Genomic DNA, 22505 nt, shown 5'->3' with positions numbered 1-22505 from the left:
TTTTGGTTGTTTTTTTTATTGTTTTCAGATTTAGTTATAGCAAACGCGTCTTCAACTTATGGTGAAAAGGAAGGATGGAAAAGATTGGATGAAGAAGATACCCTTCAATTTTTTTGTATTTGCTCTTTCTCGAAAGAATATATTTCATTCTCCATCTTGGACTTCTACTGAAGCAATAATCGAGAGTTAAAGGCATTATCGAATTAAGGTCTTGAGAGTGTTTGAACTTGTTCTTTCTCAAGGCTTATGAATTCATTTAAACTGCAAGGAACTGATTTTATTATAACATAGATGTGAATAAATCAATCTTCTTCCTATAATTTATCATCATCATGAACTTGAAGTAAGTGTGGAATTTAGAATTCAGGAAGAATATCATCGTTGCATAGATTCTTTCCTTGGCAGAAATAACACGTTCTAGAATTCTTTCCTCCACAAGGATCAGTACCATTGGTACATCCTCTAAGCCACCAATCTTTAATTATTAATTGATTAAAAACGCCTCTAAGCTTTTCGACGTATAGCCGAGCAAAGCAAGTTTTTCCTCTGCATGTCATTGATGTTGATGATGCAGTTCTACAAGAACTGGAAGAGGAAGTCGATTCACACCATATGCATGTACGTGGTTGATCCGGTGGTGGTATTACTCCCTTTTTTTTACACTTCTTAGATATTCCTATGGAAAATATCAGATTAAATTTTATTTGATTGAGAAATGCACTGTTTGATGTCAAGTGTTTGCTAGCTCATAGTACAGTTACCTTTAGAATCTACACTGAAAATTTAATAAAGTTTTTGAGTTATTCCTTAGGAAAGTTACAAATGCATAAGAGAGTAACACTTCTTGGCTTTCTTTAGCGTCTTGTTTTCAGACAGAAGATCTGCTTTTTTAAGGACATTTATATATACAACTGCAAATCTTTCTGGTGAGGAATAAAGAATGTGAACATCGAAGAAATACTGTTAAATGGTAGAAAGATATACAGAGCATCTAGGACAGGTACCATGTATTCAAGTGTCTTCAAGGCTTAAATACTTGAAATGGAAAGATACAGAAATGTGACATAGCAATCCATTCTGATAGTTAAGCTGTTATTAAAGCAACTAGCTCCTATGTCAAGAGATCAAAGTTGATATGGGAGTGCCGAAGGAAAATCAATTAATAATAAGGCCTTTTTGATCTGGGTTCCTGCTTAATTGAGAACCAAAGGAGAGCAACAGGCTAGTACCTTGTCAGAAAAGATGAACGAAGACCTTAAACTGACCCAGGATCTTTGTGTGGTATAGGAAAATGCAACTTTAAGGTAAAGTATTGGAAGAAGGAGAAAACCAAAGAGATCTCCACTGCAAATTCAACACTGCAAGGTCCAAAAAGTATTTGGATCTCAGTATGATTATGCTACATCTCCACCAGATGGAAGATGGTCTAACAAGAAACTGATGAGTGCAGATGTCCCTTCATTTGCAAACCAAAGCGAAAGAAGGTTTGGACCCTAAATTTGTCATACTTTAACCTACTGGAGCTAAATTTCTGGAACTTGAAGGCGAGTTGTAGAAGATGAAATAATTATGGTGGGCATAGAAGACCTTAAGGTAATGTTACGGATAGTTTTCAAGATGTTGAAGGAATGATTTTTTATGTTTCTCACTATTGAATTTAATCGATGGACTTACCTACATCGATGCAGAATAGTATGACAAAAATCAGCAGTATTGTAGCGGAAAACCTCATTTTTTCATGAAAATTTTTGAGATATGCTTAACTGTCCATACTTATAGACTCGAGCTAATATATCCATTAAAAAAATGCCAATTAAAGCAATTGAAAATAATGAAGAAAGAAGTTGAAGATAAAAGTTTAACTCGTATAATTATTGCAGTAATAAGGATCATATCTTCCCTACTTTCACTAGTTTCCTTTAATGTAGCATTTCGTTTATTGATAAGTGAGGTTGGAACCAGTTGAAATGATTCAATTGGAGAAAACAGTAAACTTATTCATATACCATTTATTATTATTGTTGATGTTCAAATTTCTTAACATTTTTCGGAATCAACTTTTTCTCTAATTGCTAATAAGGTTATTTTGGAAGAAATAACTTATTTACATCAAATTTTCAAGATGGAATTTTGACCATGAGAAATTAATAGTAAGTTGCAAGGGCAATATAATTGCATTTATCCTTGTCATTGCAAGTTCTGCATTCTCTGGCAGGCCTGCCTTCACAAAGATTTTCTGTGGAGTTGGTGCAAGATCTATACCACCAAGCTTTTGGCATATCGTTTCCAAAGATGCCCTTATTGTGTTCGACGTACAGCAAAGCATAGCAAGTTCTCCCTTGACATGACTGATTTATTGACACTCCTCTTCTGCAGTTGCTGTTCTGGTCAGTTGTCGTGCACTTAAGGCAGGTGCGGACGTCATCATCGTCGTCTTCCTCTTCGTCATCTTCCTCGGCATAGCCTTTATGGAACAGTGCCAAAAATTATATTCAAGAATGTCAATCAATATCTCGAAATTTTAGTATCGACTGTTCTAAATAAATAGAATGTATTTTGAGCATCTTGGACTTAGCTGAGATGATTTTGACATCTTCTGTTGAGTGAGGAAGATTGTAGAATCCCTTACTTTCAGGAATAGATAATTCAGATTTGCAATCTAAGATTTTCATTTTCAATCAGTTAATTTTTAGAATTGAGTTGTCTACTGACGGGTGTTTTTTTCGAGGTATATAACTTTAAGTTCGCATTACTGTTCAAGATGTCGGCCGATTTAACAGCTGTCAAGTGATTTATTCTCAGTTTAGTTTGGCAATTCATCATGAATAGACTCACGCCTGAACAACGCTTGCAAATAGTGCAATTTTATTTCGAAAATAATGGTTCTGTGCGGAATACGTATCGCGCACTACGCCCATTTTATTTTGTTTAGCGATGAAGCGCACTTCTGGTTGAATGGCTACGTCAACAAACAAAACTGCCGCATTTGGAGTGAAGCTAATCCTCGAGTGTATGTCGAAACACCGTTACATCCAGAAAAACTGACTGTTTGGTGCGCTTTATGGGCTGGTGGAATCATTGGTCCGTACTTCTTCAAAAACAATGATGGCCAGAACGTTACAGTCAATGGTGATCGGTATAAAGCCAGGATTACTAACTTCTTCATTTCAGAATTGAACAACCATGATGTCCAGGAGCTGTGGTTCCAACAAGACGTCGCAACATGTCACACAGCTCGCCCCACAATCGATTTATTGAAAGACACGTTTGGTGACCGCCTAATTTCACGTTTTGGACCTGTGAATTGGCCTCCAAGATCTTGTGATTTACAACTGATAGACTACTTTCTTTACTTTACTGTGGGGCTATGTAAAGTCATTGGTCTATGCGGATAAGCCACAAACCTTTGACCATTTGGAAGACAAGATTCGCCGTGTTATTGCCGATATACGGCCACAAATGTTGGAAAAAGGCATCGAAAATTGGACGTCCAGATTGGACTACATCCGAGCCAGCCGTGGCGGTCATATGCCAGAAATCATATCTAAAATGTAATGCCACAAGATTATCTTGCGGATGAATAAAATTCATGTCAATCGAATAATCCATCGTTGTTCTATTGCAATTTAAAGTTCTAAAGCTCTAAAAAAACACCCTTTACTATTGTTTGAAATAATAATAGTTGTTGGTTTTGAAATAAATGATTTAAGTTCAGTTATCAATCTTTGTTGGTTTTCCATGTTGATGTTTTATTGATTTTATCAATATGTTGTATTCATTTTCATCATCATTTCCTGATGAGATCAGATTTTGCAAGAAACAAATATTGAAGAAGTAGCGTTATGTATAAATGGACAAAATCATCTCAGCATTCTCATTAAGTATCTACTCAATATTAATGGGTGTTTCCCTAAAATTTCCCCACCCTTTCTTATGTAAAAGCCTAGTGGTGAAGAAAAAAGTTTTTACTCAATATTGATACCAGAGCTGAAGGTAGTAGTGCAATAATTCCCCAGCAAGTTCAAAAATCAACATATTGAAAATTCTGCATTAGTAATTTTCAACATGTCAACATATGCCGATATCATTGAAAATTCATAAAAATCTGAACAACAATTGTGATATATAAACTTTTTTAATACCCAAAATACAACCATCGAATGAAGTTTCAAATATTGACTCACCTTGATATGTGCTGAATATTAGAGCAAAAAGCAAAAATAACGGAAGATATTTCATTTTTAGTGGTAATAGGAGGTATGTATACAATGGGAAATGAACGATATTTATAAGGAAGGAATTAACATATCACCACTCATAAAAAATTGGAAAATGAAGAAAACGATAAAATTATCAGAAATGGCTTTATTTCACATCATAATTAGGATAATTTTTACTGTCCCACATATTTTTTACTTAATGATACCCAACATGAATTATTTATCGATAAGAGGAGTCACATGTTGAGCGAATTTTAACCATCAGAATAATAAAACTTATTCTGTCACATCAAACACAAATTAATTCATATTCTATCTGATTCCATTCTGATTCAATGATCGATTCAGATACCTAAATCGAAATATATTTAAGCAATAGTAATGTTCACTCTCAACAATTGGCATGAAAATATTAACAAAACGACTCAACTCGACGTAACTTTTGACATTTTCAATGATTCATATGTATCTTTCTCTGATCCACTACCCTCCAATAAAGCAAGGATTTCAGCGAAACTCTTTCCCTTAGTTTCAGGTAAGAAAATACTTATAAACACCAAGTGGATAATACCTATACATCCACAAAACCAAAAAACACCACTGAAACCTATAAGCACTTTCAAATGTGGAAACAAGAATGAGAAAAGAAATGCAAAAGAGAAACAACTAACAGTTGTTACTGATGATGCTATAGCTTTAGTTTCGTTCGTGAATAATTCACCTAAAAGAGTCCAAGGTATGGTACACAAACCAAAGTTGTACCCAATGATGAAACCGATAACGCATAAGATTGGTAGGTACCACAAAGCAGAAACATCACCTCCATTGTGCTTTATGTAGAAATAAAAACCTAGAGGGAAAAGAGATAAAGCACATAACGTGTTAGATACCATCAGAAGGATCCTTCTGCCTAACTTATCAGCTAAACAAGAGGATAGCACCACTGACAGTACTTGAATCACTGCTACAATTGTGGTGGAGGTAGATGATGATATTGTACTTCCAGAAGCTATGAAAATGTCATCCATATATGCTAAGATAGCAGATATACCCACAAGTTGTTGTAAAATAACTATGGTTGTGGTTAGTGTTATGGCTCTTCTAAATGCAGTATTGCCAAACAGAGAAGATATAGAAATATCGGTCTTTGATTTGCTCAGAGTTTCTTCGATAAAAGCTAGTTCTTTTTCCTCAAAGGTGTTTCTCAATTTCATCAGGCTCTCTTTGGCTTGAATGTCTCTGCCTTTGGCGAAGTAATAATATGGACTTTCTGGTATGAACATACCGAAAAAAATCAAGAATAGTACTATAGGTACAATCATTATAATACTCAGCGTTTGTAAACTCACAAGAGGACCAACAACATAATTAAACAATAGTCCTAAAGAATAGAATATTCCAATGAAACCAGCCAAAAAGCCGCGTATCGTTGTTTCTGATATTTCACCAACATACATAGGTACTACAGTATATACACCTCCAGCACTTATACCGGTCAAGACTCTTGCTATGTAAAAATGTGAAGTTTCAGTTGCAAATATGATTATCAAATTTGACAGAACCATTGGTAATGCGAATACCATCAATGTTGTCTTCCTTCCTAGCAAGTTTGAACTGAATCCAGCCAGTGGAGGTCCAAATAGGGCGCCCAAGCTGAGCAAAGAGGCAATCAATGATTCTTCCATAGGTGTCACAGCATGATCCAAGGGAGATTCTTCTGGTGTCTTCAGTGTTATCAATGCTGATGAGGACCATGAGTACACGTTGCCAGTAGCAAAGGCTAGTAGGTTAACTGAAAAAAATTAATGAGCAATTGCAAAGGACAACAAAATAAAATAAATTGGGCGAAAGGTAAGGTAATCTCGATGGTGAAATACAAATAAATATAATATAATATAATAATATAATAAATAGATAATATAATAAATAACGGGTGTTTTTTTCGAGGTATATAACTTTAAGTTGGCATTACTGTTCAAGATGGGGACCGATTTAACAGCTGTCAAGTGATTTATTCTCGTTTGGTTTGGCAATTCATCTTGAATAGACTCACGCCTGAACAACGCTTGCAAATAGTGCAATTTTATTTCGAAAATAATGGTTCTGTGCGGAATACGTATCGCGCACTACGTCATTTTATTTTGTTTAGCGATGAAGCGCACTTCTGGTTGAATGGCTACGTCAACAAACAAAACTGCCGCATTTGGAGTGAAGCTAATCCTCAAGATTATGTCGAAATACCGTTACATCCAGAAAAACTGACTGTTTGGTGCGCTTTATGGGCTGGTGGAATCATTGATCCGTACTTCTTCAAAAACGATGATGGCCAGAACGTTACAGTCAATGGTGATCGGTATAGAGCCATGATTACTAACTTTTTCATTCCTGAATTGAACAACCATGATGTCTAGGAGCTGTGGTTCCAACAAGACGGAGCAACATGTCACACAGCTCGTGCCACAATCGATTTATTGAAAGACACGTTTGGTGACCGCCTAATTTCACGTTTTGGATCTGTGAATTGGCCTCCAAGATCTTGTGATTTAACACCGCTAGACTACTTTCTGTGGGGCTATGTAAAGTCATTAGTCTATGCGGATAAGCCACAAACCCTTGACCATTTGGAAGACAACATTCGCCGAGTTATTGCCGATATACGGCCATAAATGTTGGAAAAAGTCATCGAAAATTGGACGTCCAGATTGGACTACATCCGAGCCAGCCGTGGCGGTCGTATGCCAGAAATCATATTTAAAATGTAATGCCACAAGATTATCTTGCGGATAAATAAAATTCATGTCAATCGAATAATCCATTGTTGTTTTATTGCAATTTAACGTTGTATAGCTCTAAAAAAAACACCCTTTACAAATAAATACAAATTGATCAAGCTGACAACAATGACAACATCATTTAAATTATGTACTCACCAGTGCAAACTGCAAGGATTAATCGTAGGTTGAAATTGTTGAACATTTCAACAACTTTAAAAATAAAAAAATCTACGAAAAATTCTACCAAATAAGTCAATGTGTACTTCTATTTCATGAATATGTAGAAGTATGTTAATTCCTCTACTTCTTTTTGTGTTCACTTTGAAGATTAGTTTGTATCATAAATATGGATCAATTTCTTGACCTGTTGATATTATGAGGTTTATGTGAAAATCAAATATTGATATAATTGAACCACTTTTGTCTAAGACTTGAATAAATTGCATTAATGTATTTATTTCGACAGTGATATGTACTGAAGATCAAAGAGATTATAATATACGCTCAGGAGTATTAACTCATTTATTGCATTTTCAGTCCTATTATATACAATGTGATTCAACTTTTAACTAACAAGGTAAGATGGCTTCTTGCTAGCCCGATAGATAGCGTCTTATGCTGCACAATTATCTGAGGAATGGCACTGGTTGGAACATAAATAAAATTACTCTACGGCAGAGTCTCCACTATGGAGATGGAAGGTGTATATGGCAGGAACCATACTGAAAATAAAGAGAAGTCAACCTAAAAAACGAATCTTTGTATTATCTATGAGATTCTACTCAATATTTCATCAAAGAAAATCATTCAATATTATTTATTTTTAATTACCAGTCTTCATCTACGCCTATGTCTTTAACAGGCACTTTGACAGCGACGCCTACTCTAAGGCCTATTGTGTAAAATCGATACAAAATTTTCAACATTTCATCAGACACGTGGTTCAGAAGATAATCTAACCAATATCAATAAATGTTTTCATAATCGAAGATTTATAATTACATGCAGGTAGATTACTAATTTTCATTATTGAGATAATGTTAGAGATGTCTTGTCATAAATTTCGTTGTTTCCCCTTAACTTCATTCGATAAATTTGTTCCATAATAAACACAATACAAAATTCTCATACGATAATAAGATATAATTTCAACATTTTGAGGTGAATAATAAGTTACCTAATTTTTTTATTTTTTGAACAAATTATTAATTTTAGGGAATGATCAGTTAATTTTTCATTGAAATGTTTTAAATCAGAATAAGCTAATTGAATGACGAACTAATTCACAAGAATAATTGCGTCTGACTCATTATTATCATTATCATCATATAAAACAGTAGCATAGCTAAAAAAATTTGTCAACAATAAATATATCCAAAAATATAAAAAATTAATTCTTGAAGGCCCCTACAATCCAATTTCGAAATCAAATATTTGCTTTTTTGATATTTTGATCCCTTTCACGTATTTTCAGGACAAATAGAGACAGTTGGATTAAATAACAATATCATATATTAAGTAGGATGACAATAAATTTCAATGTATGTAATCATTTCGAAATTTTCAAAAATGAGATGAAGGACTGTATTTGCTTGAAAACTGGGTCTTAGTATCACTGTGCTGCCATGGGAATCAAAAATATCAAGCTCATAGTATCAGCATGCACTGGTAAGTAAAAATTTTCATTATGAATAATTTAGAGATAAATTCACTACTACTTATGCAATTTTATCTGTTGGATCAATCCTTTTTGAAGAAAAATTGGAAATAAAAGGGCATCACCAATAAAGCTCAATTAAATATGTGAAGTTGACCTTGATTCAAATTGATCTCTCCTAAACATAATCTTTGGAGCATCCTGTACATAGCTGAGGGTTCTCCTCTTGTTTTTGTAGTAACAAGTTGAACTTAGATGATTTTTTTGGTAGCAGAAGCAGCAAATAACAAGGCTCCATTTACTTAGTTAATTTAGTTTTCTTATCTTTTCACACCACAAACTTCAAAATTGTTTGTTTAAAGCATTCCTCAACGAAATCTTTGACTCTTGTGAAATTGTCTTGTTCTTAAAGTTCTTTGGAACTCTTTATAACAATATTCTTTTCATTTTAGTAAACCTACTGGCTTTCGCAATCGGAAACGTGTACGCATGGTCTTCCACAGCGTTGGTAACACTGAAAAGCCCTGATCCTGAAGTGAATCCACTAGGAAGACCAGTTACAGTCTTGGAAGAATCATGGATAGCCTCCTTAGTAAGTCTTGGAGCATCCTGTGGTCCATTGTTGTCTGGATTCTTAGCAGGCAAACTTGGAAGAAAGGTTACACTTTTAGCCTTCTCATTTCCGATGTTGGTTGCTCAGATAATCCTTGCTTTTGCTTCAACCCCAGCAGTATTTTACGTAGCAAGGTTCATGTCAGGTCTAGGGGTAGGTTGTGGCTACACAGTTATCCCTATGTACATTGGTGAGATATCAGAAACGAGAATTAGAGGTGTGCTAGGTTGCATCTTGAGCTTATTCAACGCTCTAGGTTTTTTGTACGTCATTGCTATAGGTCCTTTCGTTAGTATCAAGATCCTCAGTATTCTCCTGATGTTACCCGTGTTGTGCTTCCTAATATTCTTCGGTTGTTTTGTACCAGAATCTCCTCATTATTACATATCCAAAGGTCAATACAACGAAGCGGAAGAAAGTTTAAAAAAATTGAGAAGCAAAGACAATTCAAACTTGAAAGAATTGGAAGATATGAAAGAAACTGTAGAGAGATACGGAGGTAAGAAAACATCTTTTTTGAAATCTCTCAAAAGTCGAAGCTTCAGAAAAGGGATCATAATAACAACAACGTTGATGATCTTCCAACAATTTGTAGGTATAACTTTTATCCAGAGTTACATGGAGTTGATCTTTATAGCTTCTGGTAGCACAATGTCTTCTTCTGGTTCAGCTGTTATTATTGGAGTAATCCAGGTCTTAGGAGTACTTGTGAGTGCTTCTCTTGTAGATAGATGGGGAAGGAGAATGTTGCTCATTTTATCGAGTTTCTTCTGCGCTGTACCTCTTTTCACGCTTGGTCTTTTCTTCTACCTGAAGAACATTCAAGACGTGAACCACCTATGGTGGCTTCCAGTGTCCAGTTTAGGTGTTTATATCATCGGTTATTGCTCAGGGATTTGTACCCTTCCATGGGCTTTGGTTGGCGAGTTGTTCTCCAGCGAAACTAAATCTTTAGCTGCCACCTTTTCTGCCATAGTCAACCTTTTTCTGGCTTTTGTTGTGATGTTAGCTGTTCCGATATTCAAGGAGATGGTGGGTTTTGAAGGAGTCTTTTGGTTTTTCTCTGCGAGTTCTTTAGTATGTGCTCTGTTTGTGTTATGTTACGTACCAGAGACTAAAGGGAAAACTTTCCAAGAGATTTTAACGATGTTAGGAGAAAAATGAAGTTATATTTGGTTATAGTTTATGGTACTAGTTATCTGAAGTTGTTCTTCAGGAAAAGTCATATCTTACTAGTAGGTAATTTAAATAGATATGGATGAATGTTAGAAAAAACTCATAGGTGATATGATATCGAATATTTCGATTGTAAATAAAAGAATGTTTTAGATTTGGTTTATTAATTTTGATAATAAACTTTTGTGAATCACAGGAAGCTTGAAATTCGGTTGAATATTTTCGATGATGTTTCCAGTGAGACTTTTCCTCAGTTATAACAGGAAATAAAATAAAAACATACCTACAAATCTATAATTTAACTAAAAAATAGGAAAAAAACAGTAACAGCTGGCTGAAATAAATTATCACAAAATTGCACGAAAATACGGAAGATGAGCTGGGAGTGAACCCATCATTGCAAGCTGTGCTTTTGCTACCAACACAAGAAGCATAAGCCATCAGATGTGGGATGGTGTTTTGTTCCATAACACCTTGGAATAAGTGTGACCATGGTCCCTTGGCATAGATGAGGACATCATCACCTCCATGGGTTTCCACAACAGTCTTGTATAGTCCTGGATACTGGTAGTCCATGTCTGGAACGACAATGCAGATTAAATACAATAAGAGGGTCAAAATGATTTCAAGTAGGTTGTAAAGCTACTCAACAACTGCATCCTTTTGTTGTTATTATTAGGTAATTTTCAAAATTTTGATTGCACAAACGCAAAGGGTTGGTCCAGTGGGTAGGACACCTTACTGCTAAGTCGAAGGAATGAACAGTGTTACATCTGAAGTGGTGCTGGGATACAGCAACAAAGCCTACATATTATACAACCGGTACTTCTAGCTCTAAGCTTCTGAGAGGTTCATGAGAGTGATGATAGAAAACATTGAAACAAACCAGTAGTCTTCTGATAGAGTGACTTAGCTTCACTGGCTAATAAATTGTGGATAGTAGCTTTACATAACATAGTAGCATTCAATTTGATCTTGAGTGCGTGATATGATTTTCAGAGATGATAATGGAGCATGGTACATTCTTCTTTCCTTACCTATATTGTCAGCAGTAAAATTATAGAGAGTTCCATTATTGGTGACCTTGAATCCAGGGCCATTAGCATATGTCAAAACTGGAACAGGTCCAGCTATTGGAAGGACATCGCTGAAATTGCTCAGTTTCAAGATATCTTGCCCTCTTTCTGGGTATCCTCCAATGTTCATGGTATGAGCATGGTCTGCAGTCACCACAATCAAGGTGTCATCTTCTTTGGTAAGCTCGGTAGCCCTTCGTATTGCCTTTGCAAATTCAACAGTTTCGTCCAGTGCTTTGCCAGCCTTATTGAAGTGGTGAGCTTGGTCAATCATGCCACCTTCAACGAAGAGGAAATAACCTTTAGGACTTTTGCTGAGGATTTTGATGGCAGCTTCTGTCATCTCTTCTAGGGTAGGATCCATTTCTGGATCCCTGTCTACGTGGTATTTACACATGTCGTTTTCAAAGAGACCTAGAAATTTGAATTGTATTTGGTAAGGGTTTTGAGAGAAGGCATTGATATATCAACAAGTTTATTGTTTTTTCAATAAGAGCTGAAGATTTATAAATGACATATGGGAGGTATGAGAGCCAACATGGGGTGTTCACGTTGAAACAACGCCATCAATTAGTATAAAGGCATGTATTATGTTCAAAACAATCTTTTTTAAAGTCTTGTTATCCCTTACCAAGCAAATAATCGATGGTATCATTGATTTTCAACAGCTGTTTCCTGTTCCAGACGTACTGGTAGTTCTTTTTCTCCTCAGCCTTCCTTTTTTGCCACTCTTCTATCAAGTTTCTACCATCTGCACGTTTTCCAACTTTTCCCTCATCATCTTTTACGTCCTTAGGAATCATTTTGTTACGCCCACCGCCCATAATAACGTGGAAATTTGATCCAACCTCATTTTCTATTAGTTGTCTTGCTATGTCTTGACAGTTTGAAGGATATTTCCAGTGATTGGCTGCGTCAGCATCTGATTCCCATTCTTTGTGTGCTGTATGGGAGAATAGCCCTGAAAAAGAGACAGTTTGAGGATAGTATTCATCAAAATAATGAAGAAATGCCAAAAAGTCTAATAATTCTCTAAAACCAAGAGGAAAACGAGCTAATAATTCAATACATAATAAAAAAAAACTTTGAAGTTATTGAACTAACCTAGAAAGACCAAAACAATCTTGAAATAAAGAGATGAAAACTTGAACGACAAAAAAACATAGTGGTGTTCCCCCAAGGACCTATTCGGAGCTTACTTTTATTCACGTGAAATCAGAAATCAAAGATCTTTGAAGAATATCTTACCTGCAGGAGAAGCATGTGTAACCCTTGTAGTAGTTACAAGTCCTGTCCATTTTCCAGCTTTTTGAGACCAAGCAGCTATAGATGGCACCTGGTTCTCAGGTAATAAGGAACCTGCACAATCACCAATCTTGACAGCACCAGTTAGACCTGATGTGTACCTATTGGCTTTCACTCCTGCAAGATAGGCAGTGGCAGTAGATGTTGATTCTGACACCATTCTGTCTAAGCAATAAGTCTGAAAAGAAAATTGTTTCCAAATTTATTTCTGGTGTGAAAAATTTGATGTTTTTTGTCCTCCTCACCTTAGAAACACCTGTGTATGGAAACTTTTCGAAGGACAGTTGGTATGATTCACCACCTGCGTAGATCCTTGCGGCAGTAACAGTTGGTACAGACATACCATCGCCCAAGAAAAGGATCACATTTTTGGCAACGTCTGAAAAAAACGGAGAGATTAAAATAGAAGGGAAAATAACAATGTTTAACTGAATGTAAAAAATACATAGGAGTACAACTTTGCTTCTGCCGTTTCTTCCGAAATTCGAGGCTTTATTGTAAAAAACTGGTTATATATTTATGATTCAAAGTATTGTCCATCGTTGGCCACTACTTTCTCCCATCTTTCGGGCAGCGTACGAATTCCGCGTTGAAAAAACTGGTCATCTTTTGAAACGATCCACGAATCGATCCAATTTTGTAAATATTCATAATACCGGAAGTGCTGGTCAGCCAGGCCGTGTGCCATCGATCAAAACAAGTGATCTATTTATTTACACTACCACTTACCGCTACAGCCACCTATTGCAAAACGGCGGAAGCAAAGTTGTACACCTAATAGGTATCAATATAACATATACCTAAAGAGCATTATAAATGATTTTAATTTTTTTTTAAGTATTCTATTCATGTTATACGTTGAAAATTAGTGCAAAAAAATCCATCGAATCAAATAACTGTTTTTCGAATGATGGTAAAGAATATGTTTTTTCTTCAATTGGCAATCATGGAAAATTACTCACTCGTGTTAGGTTTCCTAAGTTTGGCTTTCTCAAGGAAATTTTGTGCTATATCATACCAGTAGTCAGCTGTTTTTTCTCTGGAATTAACATTAGAGTCTTGGTGAACAGTTGGGTTCTTGCCATTTGGAACTGTAAAATAATATTTCACTTAATATTTATAAAATTCAGAGAATCGAAAATAATTCAGATTTGTTTTTTTGGTATAAGTTGTTGAGTTGTGTTCATTATTTTTTAGAAAAAATAATGTTATCAATTTTGTTTTCATTGAGAGTAGGTATAGTTAGTCTAGATTAGAATATTAATATTCATCAATTTAATTAATCACTAGGTCTTGGTGATAGCCTAAAATACAGAGGCCATTTGACTCATATTTTCACTATATAGTTTCCTTACATTGTTATATTTTTAATCCACTTTAATCCAAGATAGGTTATCATTATTCAATTATCATATATCAGACTAGTTCATTAGTGCTCAATTCTTTTTTTCGATATGATTATATTCATTAATCGTTCCCAGGTTCATGAATAATGCATAATATATGTGAGAGGAAATTCCATTATTCAAAAGTTTTCATCATTTAGTAATCTCCTCATCAAAATTACAATTAATTTTCTTCATTATAATCACGTCATCTTAATCAATATTCAGAATAATTACAATTATGGATAGTAATGATTTATTCTAGAAGAAGTAATTTTACGATGATCTCAAAAACGAATAAAACTAATTATCATTAAGAGAATATGTAGGTACATAACTGAAATTAAGAGGTTCTATAAGTTTTGTGAGTATCCTTTTATTTTTCTGCTAATTTCAAAATTACATACCTGATCGAGATAAAAATTCGTATATGGATGAAACATAACAATATCAAACTGATCACTTGAACTGAACATGGAATTTCGAAAAAAAATTATCCAATATTTGCGTGACTACAAAAACGACGAAATTGAGATTTCTGGTGATATGAAATTACAATTTCAAACTTCATTTAGAATTTCAAGCAGACATCATCAGAACCATAGAAAATTCAAGAAGAATATTGGAAAAAATACTAATATTTTCGTAATAACAAAATAAAAAATAACAATTTCAAGCTTTTTGCAAAATTTGCGTCATCAGAATCATAGAAAATTGAAGAAGAATATCGAAAATAAAATGAGGAAAGCACTCACGTGAAGTTAGGTGAAGTGGCGCATGAATGAACGAACGCTCAAAAGCTTCTCACTTCACATCAATGTTTTCCTCATTTTATTTTCACATAGAATAGTATGATTGATGTCCTATATTTTTACGCAAAATGTTATAAATATCCCTATTATATTTGGTTCTTTCTAACGGGTGTTTTTTTTTGAGGTATATAACTTTAAGTTGGCATTACTGTTCAAGATGGCGACCGATTCAACAGCTGTCAAGTGATTTATTCTAAGTTTTGTTTGACAATTCATCATGAAAAGACTCACGCCTGAACAACGCTTGCAAATAGTGCAATTTTATTTCGAAAATAATGGTTCTGTGCGGAATATGTATCGCGCACTACGTCCATTAGCGATGAAGCGCACTTCTGGTTGAATGGCTACGTCAACAAACAAAACTGCCGCATTTGGAGTGAAGCTAATCCTCAAGTGTATGTCGAAACACCCAGACAAACTGACTGTTAGGTGCGCTTTATGGGCTGGTGGAATCATTGGTCCGTACTTCTTCAAAAACGATGATGGCCAGAACGTGACAGTCAATGGTGATCGGTATAAAGCCATGATTTTTAACTTTTTCATTCCTGAATTGAACAACCATGATGTCCAGGAGCTGTGGTTCCAACAAGACGGCGCAACATGTCACACAGCTCTTGCCACAATCGATTTATTGAAAGACACGTTTGGTGACTGCCTAATTTCACGTTTTGGACCTGTGAATTGGCCTCCAAGATCTTGTGATTTAACACCGCTAGACTACTTTCTGTGGGGCTATGTAAAGTCATTGGTCTATGCGGATAAGCTACAAACCCTTGACCATTTGGAAGACAACATTCGCCGTGTTATTGCCGATATACGGCCACAAATGTTGGAAAAATTCATCGAAAATTGGACGTCCAGATTGGACTACATCCGAGCCAGCCGTGGCGGTCATATGCCAGAAATCATATTTGAAATGTAGTGCCACAAGATTATCTTGCGGATAAATAAAATTCATGTCGATCGAATAATCCATCGTTGTTTTAGTGCAGTTTAAAGTTCTATAGCTTCAAAAAAAAACACTCTTTATGTCTATGAATCGTTTGGTACCATTTTTTCAAATGTTAATTCGTCACTAAAATGGGTATTAACATTGAATTTTCGATATTGATGAGCGTAAATGGATATAAGTAAATTCAAATATTAGCACTCATTATCTTACGTCTGCTACAATGTGACCCTATTCTATATTTCGAAAGTTATTAAGCTTACACAACAACAAATATATATCTAATGACCACCTGCTTGAATTTGCATGAATGAACAGCGTAACAATTTATGATTCCAAATAAATTTATTAGTAACACGAATACAAATATATCGAGAGTAGATATCTGTTTCATTTGAATAATTCATTTATCTGAAATAGAAAGGATCTTTGAATACTAAGTGAGTGGATGAAGATCTTATAATCGCTCGTTTACTCAAACCAAAATCCCACCTTGAGTTTGGTGCATTTAATGCAGAATTTTTATAGCAACTTAAGTACAATTCTGCAATCAGCACGTGGGTTCTTGAAGATCCGCAATTTTGAAATACGTACAGTAGGCCATACTTATGAGATCAGATAATAGATTCGATGGAAAAACCAACAATGTTGCGAATTTTAAGTGATTTAATTTATACTGGCTGTTTCGCAAAATATCTATCTTAAATCATTGAGAAGAAGACAGATACGAGAATTTATTGAATTCTTTTAAGGAAATGTGAAATCCAGCTCAAACTCAAGGTCTTAAGTCAGCTATTTGAGTTGAGTGATGATGAATGTTGGTTGAACACTTGAAGATATACCTACGAAAAAAAATTGTAACTTAATTTGAAAGAGTCAATGATTTGTTGACTGAACTAAAAATTATATGATCGATAACATTCTTCGTTTCAACATGGATAAGCTGATATTCGATACGTTTTAAATAGTGTCAGACACGTTTAAGCTTGAGTTGTTTTCAATAATGAATGATGAAATTGAAAAAAAAATGAGAAGTCATTGAGAACTGCTGATAGTGAGAACTTGAAATCATGAAATAACAGTGGTTTGCATGCAAACTGAATTAATCAATTAAACCAGCGATAATTGAAATTTTATGATATTTGTGGTTTATTTATTATTCAAAACAAAAAATGAAGGTCTCTGGAATTTCCATCACATAGAACATGAACAACATTATCAGAAAAATGTAATTATCCTTTCTAAAAGGATCTATAAAACTGAATTTTGCGAGCTGGTCTTGAGAAAACAGCGTTTTGACCTAATGAAAGTGGTTTTAAATGATTGGATTCTTCCCACTCATGAAGAATTTGAGGTCAAAATCAATTATGTCCGTCCGATAACTCGAGTGGATAGTTGGGGTCTGAATATCTTGATTTAGTTCGTTAATGGACAAAATCCTTTCTATGGTTCTGGACTTATAAGGCCAATTGAAAAGTCCAGGGTTTGATGCACAGATGGCGGTGCTAGTATTGAATCCATAAAATTTTTAGTTAGTACCTACCAACTTTCAAACGATACGTGTCAAAATTTGACAGCAGTCCGACCAATAGTTTGTGAGATATTTCGTTGTGAGTGTAGCTACTTTTGTTATTTGAAAAAAGATGGAAAAAAAGAATTTCGTGTGTTTTTTGAAGGGAAAAATATAGTTGAAGCAAAATCTTGGTTGATGAAGAGTTTCCGGGGTCTGCAGCAGTAAAATCAACTATCATTGATTGGTTTAAACGTGGTGAAATGAGCACCGAAGACGGCGAACGCAGTGGACGTCCAGAAGAGGCTGTCACCAACGAAAAAATCGAAAAAGATCACGAAATAATTTTGAACGACCGTAAAGTGGAGTTGATCGATATAGCAGACATTGTCAAGATATCATCTGAACGTGTACATCATATCATTCCTGAATATTTGTACATGAGAAAGCTGTGTGCAAAATGGGTGCCGCGCGAGCTCACAATCGATCAAAAGCAACAATGTGTTAATTAGTCTTAGCAGTGTTTGAAGCTATTTAAGTGCAATAAACCTGAATTTTTGCGTCGATATGTAACAATGGATAAAACATGGCTCCATCATTTCACTCCGGAGTCCAATCGACAGTCACTTGAGTGGACTGCACACGATGAACCAAAGCGGGGAAAAACACAACAGTCAGCTGGCAAGGTTGTGGCATCAGTATTCTGGGATGCGCAAGGTATAATATGCATTGATTACCTCCAAAAGGGACAGACTATCAACTGCGATTATTATATAGCGTTATTGGTTCGTTTAAAGGATGAAATCATTAAAAAGCGGCCTCATTTGAAGAAAAAAAGGTGCTGTTTCTTCAAGACAATGCGCCGTGTCACAAATCAATGAAAACAATGGCAAAATTGAATGAATTTGGTTTCGAATTGCTTCTGCATCCACCGTAATCGCCAGATCTGGTCCCCAGCGACTTTTTCCTGTTCTCAGACCTCAAAAGAATGCTCACTGGATAGAAATTTAGCGCCAATGAAGAAGTAATCGCCGGAACTGAGGTTTATTGAGAAGCGAAAGACAAATCGTACAACAAAAATGGTATCGAAAAGTTGGAAGATCGCTATAATTGCTGTATCGCCCTCGAGGGCAACTATGTTGAATAATAAAATCGAATTTTGCCAAAAAAAATGTGTTTTACTATGGTAGACCGGGGATTTTTCAATTGGCCTGTTAGAACCTGGTCATTTGAATTGCCCTGTATATTATTCATATAGGTTTCACACACTCCCATATCATTGTTGAAGAAAGTAGGTAGCTACAGGTAAAAATCATCCCTTAATTTTTTCTAAGAAATCGAAGGTCCTACGATCCTTAGGGCAATTCTTTGAAACCATTCAATTTAACGAGGTCTGATGGACCTTGTAATAAACGGAGGTAAATTGGTCTACCACAATTCATTATGGTTTCTTGGAATAGAGGGCTGACTGTTACCTTTTCAAAGGGACCAACATTTTAGAAGGTTGATTAAGTTTTAAGCTAAACGATTCTCAAGTAGGTATAAGCCAAGTTGAAAATAGATTTAAAATCTACGTATTCTGGAACCAAAAGAAGAACTAGTTTAAATCTCTTATATCACATGGAATTGAGCAAGGTCAAATTATGTAAAAATATGGTTATTTCAAGGAAAAAAATTCAATTCTTGACATATTTTTATGAAAGTTCGCGATTCAAATCTAAGATCAGAGCTGGAATTCAGTCGTAAATTTACCTACTTAGTAGTTGTAACATCGGTTTTTTTTTTAACAATTTCATTTTTTTGAAAAATGTTCGTGTGTATAAAGGGCATTATTTCAACTAGTTTTTCGAAGATTCAGCTCATTAGCTGTTCTATGTGAAAGAAAAATTGAATTTGTATGATTTGGAAGTAGAGCTGCATTGGACGAAATCGGTATCCGGATGGGTGACCGTTTGGTTTTTACTAAACAGGAGATTTCTGTCATAAATGAGCAGATGAACAAAGCTGCAGACTTCACGTCAACATTTTTTTAAAATTTTTGTATTATTCTTGGATTAAACCAATAGATTTATGTATCTGAAAAGTGGACAGTTGAATTTTCCCGCTTAATAAAACAGTGCCAGTTTTCTGGTTTATTATTTTCGATGAAAGCCTTTGAAACCACTAAAGAAAAAAAATTATGTTTTAATCACCCTAAAGATATTACTTATATTTTGTTATAAATAAATAAATTTATTGAATCCTGTGGCGTGTACAATACAATGAATTTTTGTAAAGGAGCATCAATAAATTATCTATCTAAAATATGATTTATTATTTTCCGTTTTATAACAGAACACCTCAATTTGTGTGAAAAAAATATTTGCTAAATGAATATCACGTTACGCTTTTTGAAACCAGGCCTTCTCATTTCGAAAAACGAATAAAATAATCAAAAATTTTTAACTCTGAAACTATTGACGCTATTGACTCAAGTATGTAGTTAAAAAAAGTGTATTCAGTGACATCAAAATAACGCATGATTTAAATTTCACTATTATATTCTACAAAGAATTACATTTTTTCAATATTATTATTTATTCTTTAATTTTTTACCCTTCAAAATTAATGGATTTGCTTGGAAAGCTAGTAGCAATGACGCTATAAAGTTAGCAAACTTTTTCACCAAATTTAATTCAAATAGCTTTTACAATTCTCGCGAAAAACTCTGAAAGGCCGAAAGACAATTTTTCGGAACGTAAACTGTGGATTTTCGAAAGATTAGAAGAATTTTTTCTCAAGTCATTTTCAAAGGTTCGTTGTTATGATAAATGAAATGATAACATCCATTAAGTTTAATTTTTTTCAATATTTTTTTAAAATTACTATGGTATTGATGGAAGCAATTTTAATTCATTTTTTTTTCTTAAAGCAGCAACCTCCAAATCTGAATAAAATTCGCACCTCCCACAAAATAAACTTGAAGTAAAAAAAAAATTATAAAAATAAAAATTTTAATTTTAATTTTCATTCAATATTTTTTTAAAATTACTACGGTTTCGATGGAAGCAATTTTAATTCATTTTGTTTTTCAAGCAGCAACCTCCAAATTTGAATAAAATTTGCACCTTCCACAAAATAAACTTGAAGTAAAAAAAAAATTATAAAAATATAAATTTTTAATTTTAATTTTCATTCAATATTTTTTTGAAATTACTACGGTATCGATGGAAGCAATTTTAATTCTTTTTTTTTTCAAGCAGCAAGCTCCAAATCTGAATAAAATTCGCACCTCCCACAAAATAAACTTGAAGTAAAAAAAAAATTATAAAAATAAAAAAAAAAAAATTCCTCCCAAAACCTTCTGAGAGAAACTCACCCCTAATAGCGGCAAAGGAGCACGTGGGCTCCAGCAGCACCAAACACGCAAGGATCAGAAAAGCACAACACACCCTCATATCGTCCACAATTCATTGCCACTGAGCGTAGCGTGGATTTTAAATTTCGTGCGAGTGAAACTCCAGGCCCTCAGGGTACCATTTCATCCAAACCTGTTTCACGCTCCAGAACTGTTACAGACACTCAACCAATATAAATGCTCTATGCAAATACTCTCTCATTATAATACCTTGAATAGACATGAGGAGAACGAAAAAATTTATCAGTTAGCTAATTGGTTTAACTGAGAATTATGAACGCTCACTAACTGCAGGAAGGTCGCATGTGCTGCTGTTGGTCCTTCGAGCCGGATATAAAAGGGACCTTTGATTACACATGGAGTTGGTCGCGATTCGAGCTCGGGGATTTCTATTGTTTGTCGCGGATTCACGCAGAGTCACAATTGGAAGATAGATGGAGTGAAGGAACAGTAATTCCATCGTAAATTAGGAACGAGTGGTGAAATTACCGTGTTGTAGATGTACAGAGCAGGTCGACGATCGTACTCAATCTGAATGGCGTCAGTTAACTGAACTTTACGCTTTACGCAAAGAGTTTGTGAAGAAATATTGCAAATTTTAGGGAGGTTCATTATTTTATTTAACTTGATATTTAAGTTGATTTATAGCAAACCTTCAAATGAGGAAAGCGCTCATTCATTCATCCGACAATTGTGCCCTTGGAGACTACAGAACTGTTTACAGAAAAGGGATTCATCAAGCCAAGTAGCATTTTAAATTTTTAACCAACTATTTGACTTGAAAATCAAGCCCGTGAAAAATTACATACCTGAGCTTGAATTGACTTGATTTTAGATATTCATTGCTTGACTTGATATCAAGCAACTTGATATTGCGTCGTACGGTGTATATTTCTGCAATCTCGTGCGCGCTTAGACTAAATAAAGGACTTCCTCGAGATTGAAGCATTCGCCAGTGTGACTTTATTAGTAGTTTTCTCACATTTCTATGAAATCTATTGGTATATTTTGGTAGTTTCAGTAATATATTTTCAAACCTGGCCAAAATGGCCAAGGATTTTTTATCAATGCCAGCATTTTCAGCTCCTGTTGAAAAACAATTTTTCAGAGCTGCTCTTACAGTTACAAAAACCCGCAATAGGTTAGGCTACAAATCTATAAGATGCCTCATGTATCTCAGATCCTGGAATCAAACAAAGCCCGGAGGATTCTCAATATTAAGAAACTTTAATTTTTATTATTTTTTATTTTGTTATGATTTATAGTGATTTAATTTATGTTTCTATTCCAAAAAAGGTGATATTTTCGTTCTTTCATGCAATGAGTTTAATAAATGAAAGAGTTTTTTGCAGGGTTCCTTCTCAATTTATAATTTTTTTTCTCTAATTCTGTGGTTATTCCGTTCATTCTTCCACATCTTTTAGAACAAAATCGTGCGAGAATATATCAGAAACGCACAGTTTTCATAGTTATATTTTATTATTATATGTTGGTACTCCGAACTTTCCGCCACGGCTTTACCTGTCAATTCATCAATTTGCCTTAAAAAAATCAGTTCTGCCAACCGACATTTTTCAATGCAAAAATCACTAAATGATATTTATGGAAATATTTCATTAATTTCAATATGA

General features: G+C 34.6%; 3 protein-coding genes across 4 annotated transcripts; 1 reads left to right on the top strand and 2 right to left on the bottom strand.

Annotated features, from left to right (window-relative positions):
- Nucleotides 1–265: 265 nt before the first annotated feature.
- On the bottom strand, nucleotides 266–7426 carry LOC123682023 (facilitated trehalose transporter Tret1-like). Its single transcript, XM_045620402.1, has 4 exons — nucleotides 7151–7426; nucleotides 4185–6012; nucleotides 1675–2464; nucleotides 266–676 (listed from the first exon to the last, which is right to left on the bottom strand). The coding sequence occupies exons 1-2, from the start codon at nucleotides 7194–7196 to the stop codon at nucleotides 4646–4648; spliced, it is 1413 nt and encodes a 470-aa protein (XP_045476358.1). The 5' UTR covers nucleotides 7197–7426; the 3' UTR covers nucleotides 266–676; nucleotides 1675–2464; nucleotides 4185–4645.
- A 1082-nt stretch (nucleotides 7427–8508) lies between these two features.
- Nucleotides 8509–10592, top strand: LOC123682024 (facilitated trehalose transporter Tret1-like). Its single transcript, XM_045620403.1, has 2 exons — nucleotides 8509–8662; nucleotides 9104–10592. The coding sequence occupies exons 1-2, from the start codon at nucleotides 8620–8622 to the stop codon at nucleotides 10426–10428; spliced, it is 1368 nt and encodes a 455-aa protein (XP_045476359.1). The 5' UTR covers nucleotides 8509–8619; the 3' UTR covers nucleotides 10429–10592.
- Nucleotides 10593–10720: 128 nt separating this feature from the next.
- On the bottom strand, nucleotides 10721–21239 carry LOC123682022 (alkaline phosphatase-like). Of its 2 annotated transcripts, XM_045620401.1 has the most exons (8): nucleotides 21085–21239; nucleotides 20836–21025; nucleotides 13784–13912; nucleotides 13067–13200; nucleotides 12765–12999; nucleotides 12148–12477; nucleotides 11478–11930; nucleotides 10721–11018 (listed from the first exon to the last, which is right to left on the bottom strand). In XM_045620401.1, exons 2-8 carry the CDS (start codon nucleotides 20912–20914, stop codon nucleotides 10732–10734), a joined length of 1647 nt encoding a protein of 548 aa, XP_045476357.1. In that variant the 5' UTR covers nucleotides 20915–21025; nucleotides 21085–21239; the 3' UTR covers nucleotides 10721–10731. The 2 variants fall into 2 exon arrangements, with proteins under 2 accessions (XP_045476357.1, XP_045476355.1); XM_045620399.1 differs by having other exon boundaries at nucleotides 20836–21238.
- Between the last annotated feature and the right edge of the window lie 1266 nt (nucleotides 21240–22505).

This window comes from Harmonia axyridis, chromosome 6 (genome assembly GCF_914767665.1).
Source record: "Harmonia axyridis chromosome 6, icHarAxyr1.1, whole genome shotgun sequence".
NCBI classification, from domain to species: Eukaryota; Metazoa; Arthropoda; class Insecta; order Coleoptera; family Coccinellidae; genus Harmonia; species Harmonia axyridis.
The sequence above is the reverse complement of the archived record's forward strand: the minus strand, read 5'-3'. Positions and strand labels throughout refer to the sequence as shown.

What these genes read in the sequence shown, in the direction of transcription:
- LOC123682023 (XM_045620402.1), bottom strand. Translation starts at nt 7,196, where the DNA reads ATGTTCAACAATTTCAACCTACGATTAATCCTTGCAGTTTGCACTG. An exon ending in AATCCTTGCAGTTTGCACTG is followed by an intron (nt 6,013 to 7,150) that starts GTGAGTACATAA and finishes AATTTTTTTCAG; the next exon opens with TTAACCTACTAGCCTTTGCT.
- LOC123682024 (XM_045620403.1), top strand. Translation starts at nt 8,620, where the DNA reads ATGGGAATCAAAAATATCAAGCTCATAGTATCAGCATGCACTG. An exon ending in CATAGTATCAGCATGCACTG is followed by an intron (nt 8,663 to 9,103) that starts GTAAGTAAAAAT and finishes TTTTCATTTTAG; the next exon opens with TAAACCTACTGGCTTTCGCA.
- LOC123682022 (XM_045620401.1), bottom strand. Translation starts at nt 20,914, where the DNA reads ATGAGGGTGTGTTGTGCTTTTCTGATCCTTGCGTGTTTGGTGCTGCTG. An exon ending in CATACACAGGTGTTTCTAAG is followed by an intron (nt 13,000 to 13,066) that starts GTGAGGAGGACA and finishes TTTTCTTTTCAG; the next exon opens with ACTTATTGCTTAGACAGAAT. An exon ending in TTTTACTGCTGACAATATAG is followed by an intron (nt 11,019 to 11,477) that starts GTAAGGAAAGAA and finishes TTGTCGTTCCAG; the next exon opens with ACATGGACTACCAGTATCCA.